At 45.0% G+C, this 16,902-nt stretch overlaps 1 protein-coding gene across 2 annotated transcripts; it reads left to right on the plus strand.

Annotated features, from left to right (window-relative positions):
* Window positions 1-1,054: 1,054 nt before the first annotated feature.
* On the plus strand, window positions 1,055-7,053 carry TMEM177 (transmembrane protein 177). 2 transcript variants are annotated; one of them, XM_088473679.1, is made up of 2 exons: window positions 1,055-1,147; window positions 4,856-7,053. In XM_088473679.1, exon 2 carries the CDS (start codon window positions 4,867-4,869, stop codon window positions 5,797-5,799), a length of 933 nt encoding a protein of 310 aa, XP_088329805.1. In that variant the 5' UTR covers window positions 1,055-1,147; window positions 4,856-4,866; the 3' UTR covers window positions 5,800-7,053. The 2 variants fall into 2 exon arrangements, with proteins under 2 accessions (XP_088329805.1, XP_088329806.1); XM_088473680.1 differs by lacking the exon at window positions 1,055-1,147 and adding an exon at window positions 1,158-1,234.
* Window positions 7,054-16,902: the final 9,849 nt, after the last annotated feature.

The raw sequence follows: 16,902 nt of genomic DNA on the forward strand, positions 1-16,902 counted from the left end.
GCACAATGCTACCTGCATTTTCTAAAAAGTATAAATGTGTTTTCATCAACTAGTAGATCTTACTAACTGCTTTGGGACTCATTTACATTTGGATGTAAATCAATTTTATGACACGCCTCTCAGATGTAGCAGTACACACCCACTTTACCGTTGCGCTCATAGGTGCTGCTTTCACAATCTTCCTTAAATTTTTTTTCAAAAATAGGCAAGTTTGCGGTATTGTGGCTGCCGGGATCCCATACCCAACCCATATATGTGTGTATGTATGTATATATATATATATATATATATATATATATATATATATCATACTTGCCTACTTTTGAAAAAGCATTTCAGGGAGATTGTGAAAGCAGCACCTATGAGCCCGTGTTGCAGTGGGCGTGTCCTGATAAATCTGAGAGGCGTGTCCTAAACCTGACTTACATCCAAATGTAAACCAGCCCAAAAGCAGTTAGTAAGATCTGTTTGTTGATGAAAACACACTGATACTTTTCAGAAATTCGCAGGGATCATTGTGCCTTATAATAACCAATGCAAGGAAATGACACTAATGATCCCATTTGAATGTATATATCTCTGTTTTTTAATATAACAGCTTCATAATGGGGGTAAGGATGAAATGAGGGAGATTGCTAGACTCTTCAGGGAGACAGGGAGATTGCTACTATTTCAGGGAGTCTCCCTGACAATGAGGGAGAGTTGGCAAGTATGATATATATATACATACACACACACGTGAAACATGTGTGTGTGTATATATATATATATATATATATATATATATACACACACACACGTGAAACACTTGCAAATGTTAGTGTGTGTCATATTGTAAAAAACCTAGTTACAGAACACAGTTAATACTATATTCAAAGCATTACTGGGACTTACAACAATTAAAGCCACTCATGTATGTGACTTGAATATATAATGTACATACACTGTTACATACTGTGTATGTATATTGAAAAAAAGTTATTAGTGGACTAATAACGAGTCAGGAAAGTTTCCCCCCTTCAATATGACACTGATACAATGTATACTTGGGGTGACGTCACGCGTCATGCAACGCCAGAGACTTTGCGACAGCTCGTCACCTCGATTTACGGCTGAGAGGAAAGTGCTTTCTTCTCTTATACTGGAGGTCAGTGCTGGTTAGAACTGTGTTTTGCGAGGCGATAGTTGCAGGCACCCAGTCATAGCGACACAGGAGGGATCTCAGACTGTAATCGTATGTAGTGATGTTGTTATATTATCATCTGGAAATCAGGGCTGTGTACAGAGAGAACCACGTGAAATGAGAGAGAGTGAGCGATAGAGAGAATGTGAGAAAATTCCTCCACCTGTGTCAGTTTAATATTCAAATGGCCACATACTACCCTTGTATTAAATGAAACCAAAATATTTAATTACAAGAGACACCTATCAATAATAACATACCAGCATGCGTTTTAAATGAGTGCTGCAAGTACTACCAAAAAAAAAATATCTCACTAAAGCAGGAGGTTGGAGAGCTATCACTAATCTAGGGCTCTGTCACATGACTTTATGGCAAGATTATTACAGGACATTGCAAACATATCCTGTAATATTATGTTCAAGTCCTGTATTTTCCTCTTCATTACTTGCGTATATATAATAGGCAGCAATGAAGCAATAAACTGGTGTTCTTAATGATGGAAGAACAGGTTACATGTTGCTTATGCTCCTGTGCATAATATTCTATTAAAATACAAAGCATAAATTGTAAACACATGTGACTCTGAGGGCGCAATTCAATTGTTTGCACTGGCAGCTGTCGTCCCTGTCCCCCCCCCTTGCGCCTTACAGATCTGTTCAATTGTTGCTCCTGTCGGGTGCGCGTACAGCTGCTGGCGCCAGCATTTCAACTCGCACCCCCCGTGGGTGGTGAGCTGAAATGCGCAGAAAGTGACCCATTTGGATACCCAAACAGCACTTTTCACAATCGCGCCCAGTGCTTTGGTCAGGTTTAGCCGCTTTATGCGGCTAAATCCGACCTTTTTGGGCGCGATAATCAGAATCAAATATCACCCTGTGTTCTTCCGTCACTTTAGATCCGAGATCGGGCGCAATAAAACAATTGAATTGCACCCAAAAAGTCTCATTTTGTAATTGTAAGTTGGAATTTGGTTGCTGTGGGCAACTGCTTGTATTTACTTTTCAAGGGCTTACATATATGTTCTTTTTTGTATTTGCATTTGTTTGGCAGCTGAATTCAAGCTACTCTGTGTTCTCAAACTCGGTCCTCAAGATCCCAAACAGTGCATGTTTTCCAGGTCCCCTCACAGAATCACAAGTGAAATAATTAGCTCCACCTGTGGATCTTTTAAAATGTGTCAGTGAGTAATAAGTACACCTGTGCACCTGCTGGGTGACCTGGAAAACATGACCTGTGTGGGGGACTGAGGGCCTGATTCAGAGCCGCTCGCTCTGAATCAGGGCGTGTGTTGTTTTTTGGGGGGTTTTTTGCGGCCTCTTGGCAGCTCGCATAGCTGTGGGTGACCACCCACAGCTTATGCGAGCGGCCATGATAATGGTCGCGATGGTCAAGACCATCGCGACCATCGGGCTTGCGACGAGACCCTTGTGGTAGGGTCTCGTTGCCGCAAGCCCCAGTGGACTTCCTGCACTATTAGAGTAGGAAGTCCACCTACTGACATCACTAGTGATGTCAGTAGGGCCGCCCACAAACGGAGGCGTTCCTGCAGGAACGCCTCCGTTTGCTCAGCTACCCCCCCGCCACGCCTTCCAAAATGGGCAGCTGTCAATCAACATCGACAGCTGCCCCTTTTGGAAGGCGAGTGCCGGAGCGAGTGCTTTTTGCACTCGCTCACGCCGCGCGTGTGCACTGGGCCACCATTGACCCGCTTGTGAGCGGGTCTGAATCAGGCCCTGAGTTTGAGACCCTCTGTTCTATGTTATCAGTCATTTCAAACTCAGAAAAGCAGCAAGGACAGGATTGTGCTGTACATAGGAAAAAGAATCTACCGCAATCAAAATAGATCAAATATATTCAGTTCTGATATACTTTTCTAGATGCATTTGTGAATGGTGATAACTGTGTATGAAGGCAACTATTAAATTCAGTTTTCCTTTAACAAGCAATCTCACCATATGGACTCTGAAAGAAAGAAAGCTAGTAATTCTCTCTGGCAAATGGTAGGAGTTAGAAGGAATTAAGGGGTCTTGCAATGTAGCTAGAAGACGACAATGTTAATGCACATGTGTGTTCCACAATCAGCACTAATTCCGTGTTCATTTAAAATATACAATATATTTGTGCATGATTTTCAGTGCAATAAAGGCTCAAGCACAAAGACATATTTAATGGCACTTGTAATGCAATGAACAGAGGGCCTGATTCAGCTCAGTTCTTGCGAGCGGGTCGATGTTGGCCAAGTGCGCATGCGCACGAGGGAGCCGGCTCCATCGTGTGCATGCGCGAGACCCGCATAGCGACGGGCAAGCCGTGGCTATGGGTCTCGCTACAAAGGGGGCGTGCTGTCGATGTTGAGTGACGGGCGTGGCTGCCCAGACGGAGGCGTTCCCATGGGAACGCCTACCCTCTGGGGCCAGCCCCACTGACTTCACAAATTATGTCAGTGGGAGTGCTTTTGGCTCTGATAGAGCCAAAAGCACTCCAGGGCTTGCGGCAACGAGACCCTACCACAAGGGTCTCTTCGCAAGCCCGATGGTCGCGATGGTCTTGACCATCGCGACCATCTTTTTGGCCGCTCGCAATAGCTGTGGGTGGTCACCCACAGCTATGCGACCAGCCAGGAGGCCGCTCTAAAAAGAGAGAGGGAGGGCACTGACTCAGAGCGAGCGCTCTGAAAGAGCGTCCGGCTCTGAATCAGGCCCAGAGTTGTAAATATCTATGATTATAAAATAGAGCATTAGTATTGAACCTAGTTAAACTGTCCGATATATCAGGTCAATAAATATGTAGCAGCCTCAATGTACCATTGTGCACACTAAGGGCCTGATTCGGATTTGTACGTAAACCCGATGGTTTATGTACAAATCTGATGGTTCTGGGTCTGCGCAGACTTAGGACTCGTTCTGGTGATCGCTTGCAATCCCCCTTAGCCGCAGCATGATTGACATGCTGCGGCATTTGGGGGGCAGTTAACAGGACCATTCTACAAAACAGAGGCTTGTTAGCCCTGTTTGGTAGGCGTGCAAGCCCAGGGTCTACATCTACGAATGCAGACTTCATGGACCTGGCAGAGGGGTTCCAACGGCCAGGCTGAGTAAGCTTCAAGGCAGAGACCAATGATGACCTGAAGCAGCATCTACAGACGCTGCACTTGGATCACAGATGCATGCAGGAGGAGTCTATTTCCTACAGACACCTCTTGCTGCATTTGCATTTTAGTTGGACAGAATTGCACAGCCACTTCCCTGCAGCTGTGCAATATCGTCCACATCAGAAGCCTTCCCTAAGATCCTTCATGATATTCCCATTCAGTCTTTTGAAACTGCCTTATTAGGAGATTGGACAATTAAAGCATTCAAGTGTACACTCGGTACAAAGGATCAAAGCTAAGTAGAACTGTCTTTCATCATATATTAATCAAACATTCCCCCTTTAAAACATAATGTCTAACCTTTATGATTATTTAAGGTGGGTTGTCCAAATGTGGATGGCCGCTTTATTTTTATTTTTTTACAAAGTTTCCATTCATTATAGGGATCAGTGGGACCTACTTAAAGCTCCATTTGTTTTAGAAAGGAGCAGCCCAGTTGAGGCTAATAATGTGTTTGAACTGGAAAGCAACAGTGAGGAAGATGTTTGAATATTTCTAACAATACATTTTTTGATTGTCAGGTTTTGAGAACATGGCATACCCACTTTTCATGAAGCTCTGCAAGTTTACACAGAAGCACAAAGGGAAGCTTCTTGCTGTGTCCTCTTTTGGCCTTTTTACCGTCAATATATCCTACCATGTTTTCCCAGAGCAAACATTCAGAAAATTGTATCAGGGCTGGTCAAAAGGAGAATTGACCCAGCTCACTGGAAAACAGCAGAGACTTTTTCAAGATATTTTCAAAGAGGTCCAATTGGTATCAACTGGTTTCACACCCTTCTCAGCCTACGGGTTTCAGCCTGTGAGTGCAGGTATACCCTGGCTTCCTCAAGGTTGTTTGGTTGGTATTCCTGCAAATTACAAAAATTCAGAAGACAGCGGGATTGGAATTGTTAATCGTATGCTAGTGATTAATGGAAAGGAGGTAAATTGGGAAGGCGAAGCTGGAATCCATTTAAGAGACTCATTATCCTTGTCAGAAAAAGCTCAGAAGTTTTCCTTGGCTAGAGAAGCCGTATATGCACACATGAATGGTCCTATATTACAGGCTTCCATTGCCCCTCTCTGGCTGTCTAGTGTGTGCCTCTCCAGTGTGGCATTTAAGCAGCTCCTAGGCCTGTATTCTGGTCCTGTGTTATTGAGGGGTGTGTTCAATTTGGTTGCGGTTGTGCTCGGATTTACAATGTATTTCTTGTGTGACGATGCAGTGAGTCAGTGGCTGGATTACAAATCTGACCTGAAAGTGGCCACAATTTCTAAATCTTATTCCCAAGGTGGATTGGAGTTTTATGAGAAAATACTGGCACGTAACAGAATCCTGCGAGCCATTATGGGTAAAGAGGGTGAAGCCATTTATGCACCCAGTGGCAATTTATTTCCCAAACATAAACTGCGGTTAAAGCATGCCCCATATACCTCTCGGAAGGACCGGATACAACATACTCTGGAAATGCAGCAGGGATGATCAGGATTTGGACAATCGACTACTAGAAAAGGGTGTTCTTTTACTGAGGCAGCAGCTGCATTATAGCTTATGGATTGGACCATATCTATTACTGTATTATTGGGTCATATTAAGTAAACTATTTGGATCTATATATGATCTTAAAATGAGAAAAAATATTACAGAGTAAACACAGGTTTGCTGCCACTTGTTTCACGGAGATCTTTAAACTTACATGATCAATACATTTGGTAAATACCTCTTATACTAATAAAAACTAAGTGTCCTCTTGCTGCATATAGATGGTAGTTGTTATATTAAATGACAAAGTATTGGATAAATAACTTTTACTGTAAATAATAAACCCATATTTTCCATTAGAGCTTTGTAGAAAAATAATGTAAATACTACCATACTATGTTTTCCACTCAGTTAGTACAATATTATCTATAAACTATGTATAGACAGCTATTATCTAGAAATGACAAGCCAGCAATTTTGTTACTAGTAATTTGCAAACTAATGGTGCGTACACACGGGACGATTAAAATGCTCGATGATAACGATATCGATCATATCGTGTATTTGTCCATCGCCCGTGCATGCAGGCCAACCTGGTCGATATCGACCAGGTTACTATAGAGGTCCGTGATCATTGATCGCGGATCGTGGGCCGTCGTTGGTGGTGTGCTGGATAATCTATATCGATCATCTAGCACTCCAGGGAGGTCATTCGGCGATATTGTTATCGCTGACGGTCGTACCATGCGTATGCACCATTAGCTTGTGTACATTGGATGGTAAAATAATATCAAACTTAACTATGACTACCATACAATTTACTGGCTAGCACCCTCTAAACTTTGTCATTGTCCCCTTCCCCCCCAATGAATATGTTGGGGGTCTATCAGCATTGGAGATGCATATTGAAACCCCGCTCATGACAACGCCAAGGTTTCTGGCAAATACAGGAGTTCTAGCTGCAATCATAATGCTGTATCCGATCCCTAAATGAAGGTAATTAGATAGAATGGTTTCCAGCAGCTGCACTAGACAGCGTGCTGTTTTGCATTTTCCAGTGCACAAGGTGAGGGATAGAAACACAGAAGGGGGTATTCTCTGGCTAGCAATGAGCTTTCAGACTTGCCCTGGCGATCAGAATTTGTTTGAAGTTCAGTCCTTAAGGCTTAATTGAAGGGGTTGTAGGCTCATTTTATAGTTATTTAGAGGTGATTTATTTTGTCTATCTTATAACAATAAAATGCAGACTCCAAAGTTTTCTTATTTTGAAGTTTGTTGCAAGGTGTTATATTATTGTTACTGTAGTGTTTCCGAAATCCAGTTGTTAGGGAACCCTAACAGTGCATTTTTCCAGGTCTTCTCTCAGAATCACAAGTGAAATCATTAGTACCACCTGTTTTTTTTTTTTTTTTGTCAGTCATTAATACACCTATGCTCCAGCAAGGATACATGGAAAATATGCACTGTTACGGTGCCTTGAGGACTGGAGTTGGAAATGCTGTGTAACAGGATTCATGGTTGAGTTTGTACTTTGTCGGGTAAGGTCACTGCTGTCCATTATTCTCAGATGGAGGGGCCACATTTCCATAAAACTTGTCGAAATTTAAATGCTTAAAAGAAAGAATAAATGGATGCTGCTCTTCTAAAGCTGCAATTACACCTACTGTAGACTTTTTTTCACACAACAAGCATAGTACCTGTATTTCTTTCAGGTTGTCTTCCTATAACTCAGTCTTCACTCTCTAATTTTCTTTGTGGATGTTGATTTTTCTGCGTTTTATAAGAAAGTGTGTCTCACCTGGAAGTATATGGTTTAAGCTCTGAAGTCTATTGCCAGGAGAATGTTATCTGACAGAAATTGCAACTCAGAAAGCTCCTTACTGTTCATGTTATGGCTGAGGAAAGAGGCTGAATTACTAAAGTTTGATTTTGATTGATTTAAAATCTATGAAAATCATTCAAAATCGATCAACATCCAATGTTGTGTTTATCAGGCCAAATCACACATTTACTATTAGATATTTTAGTAAATGTGTGATTTAGCCTCAAAAACACAACATCGATTTTCATTGATTTTAAATCAATGTTAAGAAGAGAGGCATTCCATATTAACTCTACCCATTACATCTTTTGTGTTACCTATGCCATGGCACTTTGCAACTCCATGTGCCTTCCTATAGGAAACCAGAGTAAAAAGCAGACCTATTTTTTTCATGGGGTTGTAGTTTTAATGGAAATCAACCAAAGATGACAAAAGGGATCATCGGTTTTTGTAGGAACCAAAGGCCAAATGTAGTAGGGTGAGAGTTTAGAAAAAATGAGAGAGAACTCTCACATTTTTAAACTCAGCCAATGTAATAAAGTCACAGAACAGGCAAACGTGGATGTTTTTCAGACTCAACACTCTCAAGATTTAAACTCTCATTCAGGTGTTTTCTGTATTGAAAATACAACTCGATCAATGTATTAGTGTGAGCGTTTTACTGCTAAACTCTCATATTTTCTAAACTCTCACCCTATTACATGTGGCCCCAAGTAGTCAATATACATGTGCTTTAGTTAAAATGGATGACCGATCATGAACAAACTACAGTATATAAATAAGATAACTATCAATTGTTTCCTTTCTACTTCAGGGTTCATAGGCTCCACAGGGAGACCTTGGGGTATAGGTGATGATGGAGTCATCCAGGCACCACGCAGTTAAATTTTTCTCCTTGGATGCACTGGGTCTCCCTCCTATACCATGCCCCCGGGGCAGAGGCACCTCAGTTTCGTTGGGTGCCCGGCCGGAGTCAGTGATATGCGGGGGGCTATTAACAGCCCCTGAAGATATTTTATTTTAAAGAAGATTCTTAATTTCTGCAGAGCTAACAGTCCAGGGGACGACGGCGCTGCCGCTCCTTCACCCCGCCGGTGCGGAGACGCCGGTACTGATAAGGGGATCTCGGCGGGCCTCTGGGGTCTTGGCTAGCAGGCACCTCGCGAGGATCCCTGGACTGCGGCCGGGCGCAATGGGGAGCATGTAAGTGGCGGGTCACCGCGAGTGGTGACCCGCTGGGAGCAGTCCCATTCCTCCGGGTGCTGGGGTCACCCGGGGAAGACGGCAATGTGGAGCCAGGCATTAAGTTCCCTGCGCTGCCACTTTGAACACCAGGGTCACAGGCTGAGACACTTTTCAGCGTCCCAGGTGTTAATTGCCAGGGATTAATTGCCAGTTTCACAAACTGTCAGTACCAAACTGTTAACTGTCCCTATCTTTTCTCTGATTCATGCCCTGCTTACAGGTGTAGTCAGGGTGTTTCTGATATCTCACATATGTAAGTGATATATATATTGTGATAACTTGGGGTAATTAGCTCGGTAGATTGGGGTCAGTGGTGCAGTGGTTAGGTGCAGAATTAGAGTCCACACATGGCTTTCCAGTAAAATAAAGAAAATGGTGCATGGTAATCAGGAAACAAAAACAGTCTGAGAGGTTTATGGTCCCCCCTTGCCTCATGCAAGCTCCAGACACAGGCCTCCTGGCCCCCAATGGCTCGCTTAGCTTCACTGAGCTCTCTGGCTGCCACAGTCCCACATAGACTGTTTCCAACAGCAGCCTGACTGGTCTGCCAGCATCCCTACTGTGAGGAAGCTTCTGCAGTTGGAAGTTTTCTGTCTACAGCTCCTTCTTGCTGTCACAAAGTAATATTGTACTACCATACACCGAGCTCCTGGACTGACTCAGTAGTGGCTAGGAAGCAGCAGCGGCAGCGCTGTTGTGTCAGTGAATGTAATGTAATCGTGCTGCTTATTATAATATATAATAAGCAGCACGATTACATTACATTCACTGACACAACAGCGCTGCTGCCGCTGCTGCTTCCTAGCTACTACTGAGCGGGTCACTAGGAATGCGGGATGGACGTTCAGTGAAATTTGGCAGCATACATTCAACAACTTCCGATCACATTTCTGATTAACTGGTGCATTCTGACACTTATAAAAAAGAACTTCTTACCAGATAAGTAGCGTAATAAATCACCAGTTTTGTTTCACTTGTGTGTTGATTTAAAATACTTTTTGTTTAGACACTGGTAGGCGCTTCTTTTTTTCTATTTTCTTTATATGTGTGTATATATATATATATATATATATATATATATATGCTAGTATTTGTGAGAATTGTCACATACTGTTGTATGTTGCACTCTGCCATATCTGAGCAGTATGTTGCACTCTGCCATATCTGAGCATATCTGCCACATCTGAGCCATATCTGCCCAAGCATCAGACAGGACCAGTATTTTGCCTTCCTGACTAGTATCATATATACTCAGTGGGTGCATTTTACCCAGTGCCATATTGTGTGCGATATTGCTCTACAAGGGACAGTAATGTGCGCTCTGCGGCACCCAATCTGCTATTATACAGGTTAGGTGCTGCAGGTTTAAGTGAGGAGTAGATGGTACAGGAAGGGGTTATTATCCACCAGGCCCTTCTAATGTCCCGGTCACTGTGTAGGAACCCCCTTGGGTTTCCTTTTATCTCAAGTCCTGGCTACTATGCGGGCCGCTTAGCATTGCCAGCTGTTTTCCCCTTTATGGGGTTACCACAGCAGTCTGTTTTTTTTCTTCTTTCACTGGGATTGCCACAGCAGATTACTGCTATACAAATTCCTCCTGTGCCCCCATGGGTAGATGGCGGCTACCTCTACTGCTCAAAGATTTGTTGCAGCAGTAGAAAACTATTAAGCCATCTAAGTGTCCTACAGTGTCATCACAACTCTGAGTCTGAGATGTCTTCTGATGACGGAGAGATTGCGTTTGTCTCCTACCCTGAGTCCCTTCCACTGGAGATGGAGATTCATTTTTGGATTAATATTCTTGCTTTGATGTGAACTGCCAGAGCCGTCTGCGTCATAGAGGATGACAAACCACCTCCTCTGTTTGTACAAATAAAGGGCTACTTCTGAAGAATGCCTTTTATCAGATCATTTAATTGATCACAGGGCTACAGCCTGGCGAATGCTCGGTAAGAGGTATCAACCTCAGAGACATTTGGCTGCGTGTTATCCATTTCCTGAAGTTCATTGCACGAAATGGAACTCTTCCCCTACAGTGCTACGTTACCTACGCCTTCCATTTCTCCCTGAAGGTAGGAAGGTGGAGGTTTGCCGGAAGTCTACATACCCTTTCCTCAAATGCTTCTGGGGTTCAGATTTAGTTGGTATCATCAGAGATGCAGCCACTTATAGTGGGGAGGCTGCTCTGGTTATCAGTCTCCTGACTTCCAGTGTCTCGGCTGCAACTAGTCTGATCGTCGTTTTCTGTGGTTGCGTTCTTGGAGGGCAGATGCTGATTCCAAGAAAGGCCTACCATGCTCGTCATACACTTGGGAAGTATTGTTCGGTCCTGAAATCAACAGAATTGGGGATACGTTGGCAGCGGTTAATTCTGCGTTTCTGGCTGCGGTTTCATCGAAGCCTTGCACCACCTCCTTTCGATCCTTACATCCTCAAGGTTAGCCCACAGGTCAGGCCCTCCCAAGGCCCTGACCTTCCCGAAAGGCTGTCAAACCCAAGAAACAGGCCTGGAGTACATGACGTCCTGCTTCCAAGTCCAAGGATAAACCCTCAGCGTAACGTGACGGGCCTCCCTCACAGGGGTCCCAAGGTGGGAGGCCGACTTCTTCAGTTCATCCAGTGTTGGTGTCAGACCACCATAGACACATGGGTAAGAGAAGTAGTCTCTCGCGGGTACACCCTCTCCTTCCGCAGAAGACCTTCCCATCAGTTTTTCTGCACAGGCCTTTAGTCAGACAAAGACAAGGCCTTATAAATCCAGAAGGCCATACAATCCTTGCTTCAAGCAGGATTCATAGTATCTGTCCAGTTGCCTCAGAGGGGAACGGGTTATTATTCCAATACCTTTCTGGTTCAAAGACCGAACGGATCCCATCGGCCTGTCCTCAATCTCAAGTCCCTGAACAAATTCCTCAGGGTACCTAGGTTCAGGATGGAAACCCTATGCTTCACTTATAGTGGCTATGGAAACTGGGGATTTTATGGTGTCACTGGATATTCAGGATGCATACCTGCATATTCCAATTACTTCGGCTCTCCAGCGTTTTTTCAGGTTTGCTGTTCTGCGACATTTCCAGTTTCGGGCTCCACCGTTTGGCCTCTTTACTGCACCTCGGGTGTTTAGCAAACTTATGGTGGTAATGGCAGCCCATCTGCAGCTGCAGGGGTTTTGCCTGTTACCCTACCTGGACGACCTTCTACTGTTAGCAGGGTCTCCAGAGATACTTCATCACCACCTACAGCTGACACTATCGGGTAGTTGATCAATTGGAAGAAGTCCTCCCTGATTCCATATCAAAGGAGGCTCCATCTGGGAGCTCTGTTGGATTCACGACAGCAGCGGATTTGTCTGACTGTGGAAAAGAGTTCCACTTTGCAGACGCGAGTACGCTGATGCCTCTACAGTCACCTAGTGTCCATCCACTCAGCAATGCAATTACTGGGATCCATGGTATCGATTTTCGTCATGGTGGAATATATCCAGTTTCATTCCCGGCTTCTACAGAAATTGATCCTCTCCTCTTGGGTCAGCTTACACCATCAGATAAAGGCACAAACGATGGTGCTCTCTCTGGAGGTGTGTCTGTCTTTTGCTTGGTGGCTGCAGATGGGCCACCTCACCAGGGGGCGCTCCTTTTTCGGATTCTGGACTGGGTCCTCATGACAAAGGACGTCAGTCTCTGGGGTTGGGGTGCAGTGACAGGTCCATACTCATTTCAGGGATGGTGGACTGTAGAGGAGTCTGCCCTGCCAATCAACATATTAGAGCTTCGGGCAGTCTTTAGGGCCCTGAAGCAAGCCAGACTCCTACTTCACGGAAAGCCCATGCAAGTTCAGGCAGACAACGCCATGACCATGGCTTACTTCAACCATCAAAGAGGAACTCGAAGTCAGGTGGCAATGACAGCAGTGTCACGCATTCTGACATGGGCGGAAGGTCATCTCCCAGCCATATCGGCAGTGTTCATTCCAGGAGTTCTCAATTGGGAAGCACCTCTGACGTGCATCTTGGGGAATGGTCTCTTCACTAAGAAGTGTTTCAGCTCCTAGTGGACAAGTGGGGTCTTCCGGACATGGACCTCATGGCCTCCTGACACAATCACAAACTGCCAGTGTACGGGTCCAGAACAAGAGACACCAAGGCTCTCCTGGTAGACGCACTGTCAGTCAAGTGGTCCTTCCAGTTTGCGTACCTGTTTCCTCCAATCTCTCTTCTTCCTCAAGTACTTAGGAAGTTCAAACAAGAAGGAGGCACTGTCCTGCTGGTGGCTCCAGCATGGCCCAGACGTCACTGGCACTCAGATCTTCAGAGTCTCTCCATCAACACTCCGTTGCTGTAGCCTCAATGTCAGGACCTGTTGTCGCAAGGTCCTTGCCTTTCCCCGGACCTGGGTCGTCTGTCTTTGACAGCGTGGCTCTTGAGACATCCCTCCTAAGGTCCAAGGGGTTTTTCTGGCTATGTGCTCAGAGCTTGTAAACCAGCCTCTGCCAGGATTTGCAACAGGGTGTGGCACGCTTACCTTCAATGGTGTCCCAAAGGTTATGATCACCAGGTGTTTTGGATATCCAGCAGAGTTTTGGCTTTTCTGCAGGCAGGTTTGGATCTTGGTCTCCGCCTTGCCTCGCTGAAGGTCCTTGTATCTGCTCTTTCAGTGTGGTTCCAGCGAAGGATTGCTCCTCTTTCTGATATCCGCGCTTTCCTACAGGGTGTCCTTTGCATTCAGCCTCCCTTTGTCCCTCCTGTGGCATCTTGGGATTTGACTGTGGTCCTTTAGGGCCCTCCAGGGCCCTCCATTTGAACCCCTGGGATCAGTGGAATTCAAATGGCTTACCTTCTGAAGAAACCCAGACCCAAATACCCATAGAAATGCATCAAGGAGCAAGGAGTGCTTTGGAAGCTCTGATATATTGTCTGCTCACTTGACAATCACCCGTTCATCCACCTGTGAGAGTGCTGCATCATCGGGCCCCTGTCCCTCATCTACACACTCCCCCGGCTGCAAAACTTTATGGACTCTGGCTTCCATTTCACAGCTCAGCTGGCAGATACCTGTGGACGGCCAGTACACTGGGGATTGAGACGGATCGTTTGGACGTCTCGCATACCCAGAGACCTCGCTCCCGCTGTCAAGCGGTAGAGCGCTGCATCCCATAGTTCCTACCCAGGACGGTGATTGCACTTTGATTCTCGATCCACAACACAGCTGGCAATTACCTGCGGGTAGCCATTGGACTGAGACGGACCACCTAGACGGTTTACATTTCCAGAGATTGGGCTCCCATCGCTAGGTGGTAAAGAGCTGCACCTCACAGACCAAACTAAGGACGGTGTTTGGGTGAGTGTATGAGTCCGACAGGCAGTATACATCACTATACAGCTCTGGAGACACAATTTATACCTCTGGCTAGATATCCAATCCCAACAGAGCAGAGGATATATTCATTATCCATTCTAACATAGATCCTTGGATAGTGAGTACATTATACCCACTTATATATCTTGCACCTATACGTTAACTGTGTTCTGATCTATGACGATTTGGATTTCGATCTATAGGAATAATTATATGCATCGCATTTGGTATTAACCTGATATAAACCTGAGATTAACAAAAAGAGCTCTAAAGCAATTCCTAAGCATTGTCATTTAAATACTACATCATATTTTATATTGTATTATTCATACATCTTGTCTAATTGTTTTATTAAAACCTGTTTTAGTAATATTTTGTGTTTTTATTTCAAACAAGCGCTCCATCCAATTTTGTCTAGGCTTACAGCTAAGACTGTTTTTCTTCTGGCTATTGCTTCTGCCAGAAGAGTGCCAGACTTGGGGGCTCCCACTTGCCGTTCCCCATATCTGTTTTTTCATCGGGACAAGGCGGTGCTTTGGACTCACCCTTGGTTCCTTCCTAAGGTGGTTTCTAGTTTCCACATTAATGAGAAAATTATTGTACCAGCCTTTAATTCTTTATACCTCTTGGCAGGTAAGGCCTGATTAGATGTGGTACATGCCCTCAAGATGTATGTGGACTGTACCAGTTCCCTTAGGAAATTGGACTCCTTGTTTGTCCTCTACGGATTCCACAAGAAGGGATGGCCAGCCAATAAACAAACTGGCTAGATGGATTCGCTTGGCGATCTGAGGCTTACACTCATGAGGGCCTTCCAGTGCCGCCCTCTGTTACTGCTCATTCTACTCGGTCTGTGGGTCCTTCGTGGGCAGCTCGCCGTGGAACCTCTGCTGTTCAGCTTTGTATGGCGGCCACGTGGTCTTCTGTCCAGACCTTTCTTATTATGCATTTGATACCTTTGCGTCTCGAGATGCTTCCTTTGGGCGGCAGATTCTCCTCTCTGCACAGGAGCGTCCCCACCCTTAAAGGGACTGCTTTGGGACATCCCCAAGGTCTCCCTGTGGAGCCTATGTACCCTGAAGTAGAAAATGAGAGATCTGGTAAGAACTTACCTTTGTTATCTCTTTCTACGAAGTCCATAGGGTCCACAGGGCACCCATCCTGACGCACCTGTGCTTCAGATGGGCTTCGCTCTGGTCACCGGTTTTCCGTCTTCTTCTGTGTGAGAATGGGATTCTTAAGTGTTCCAGACTTTCTTCTCTCTTTTTTTAATCCTCCTCCGGCTTGCTACGAAACTGAGGTGCCTCTGGCCCGGGGGAGGGGTATAGGAGGGAGACCCAGTGCATCCTGGGAGAAAAATTTTATTGCGTGGTGCCCGGATGACTCCATCATCACCTATACCCCAAGGTCTCCCTGTCGACCCTATGGACTTCGTAGAAAGAGAGATAACAAAGGTAAGTTCTTACCATATCTCTCATTTTTCATTTTACTTAGGTACAACATTTACTCCAAATCAAGCCCACTGTGCATTCTTAGTAAATGATTCCTATTGTCAAATTTTCTTTAGAGGGAAACTTTCTGCAGCAGCGGAGAAAGGAAAATATAGCCTTAACCTATGTGTTTTATATTATCTTATATTTATCTTTGGTATACCCTATTCTTACATGTTACACTGCAGCACACTTAAATCATTTACATTTTGTAGATAAATCATTGTTAGTGATTTTTACATACAAATCATTTTAATTGACCTTATTGATGATTCTGTAATAATACTACCTTGTAAAGAATGAGAATTAGGGAAAATCAATAAACTCAGGGGTCTATTTACTAAGCCTTGGATGGAGCTAAAGTGAATGGAGATAGTCACAACCAATCAGCTCCTAACTGTCATGTCACAGTTAGGAGCTGATTGGTTGGGACGTTATCACCGTTTACTTTGGGACGTTATCTCCATTCAAGGCTTAGTAAATAGACCCTTAAGTTTATTTAAGTACAAAAATTACAGGACAATAGTCATATAACCCTGCATTTTAGAACTACAAGTAAAGTAAAATTATTATACTTTTGTATTTTGAACTAAGGGCCTGATTCAGAGCCGGACGCTCTGACCAGAGCGCTCGCTCTGAATCAGGGCCCTCCTCCATGAAAATGGAGCGGCCTCCTGGCCGCTCGCATAGCTGTGGGTGACCACCCACAGCATGTGCGAGCGGCCAAAAAGATGGTTGCGATGGTCTTGACCATCGCGACCATCGGACTTGCGACGGAGACCCTGCGGTAGGGTCTCCCTGCCACAAGCCCTGGAGTGATTTTGGCTCCATCAGAGCCAAAATCACTCCCACTGACATCACTAGTGATGTCAGTGGGGCCGGCTTCAGACGGTAGGCGTTCCCATGGGAACGCCTCCGTCTGGCAGGCACGCCCACCAAAGGGGGCGTGCTGTCAATCAACATCGACAGCACGCCCCCTTTGGTGTGAGACCCGGAGCGACAGCTTGGCTGTCGCAGTCCGGGTCTTGCGCATGCGCACGACGGAGCTCCCTCCATCGTGCGCATGCACAGTGGGGAACATCGACCCACTTGCGAGCGTACTGCCGCTCGCGAGTGGGTCTGAATGACCCCCTAAGTGCCTATTACTCTGTCAGCTGTTTGAGAAAGCGATGAAACTTGTCACATTTATGCT

The sequence above is a fragment of the Taudactylus pleione genome, unplaced genomic scaffold, assembly GCF_031769625.1.
Source record: "Taudactylus pleione unplaced genomic scaffold, aTauple2 ptg000138l, whole genome shotgun sequence".
Taxonomy (NCBI): domain Eukaryota; kingdom Metazoa; phylum Chordata; class Amphibia; order Anura; family Myobatrachidae; genus Taudactylus; species Taudactylus pleione.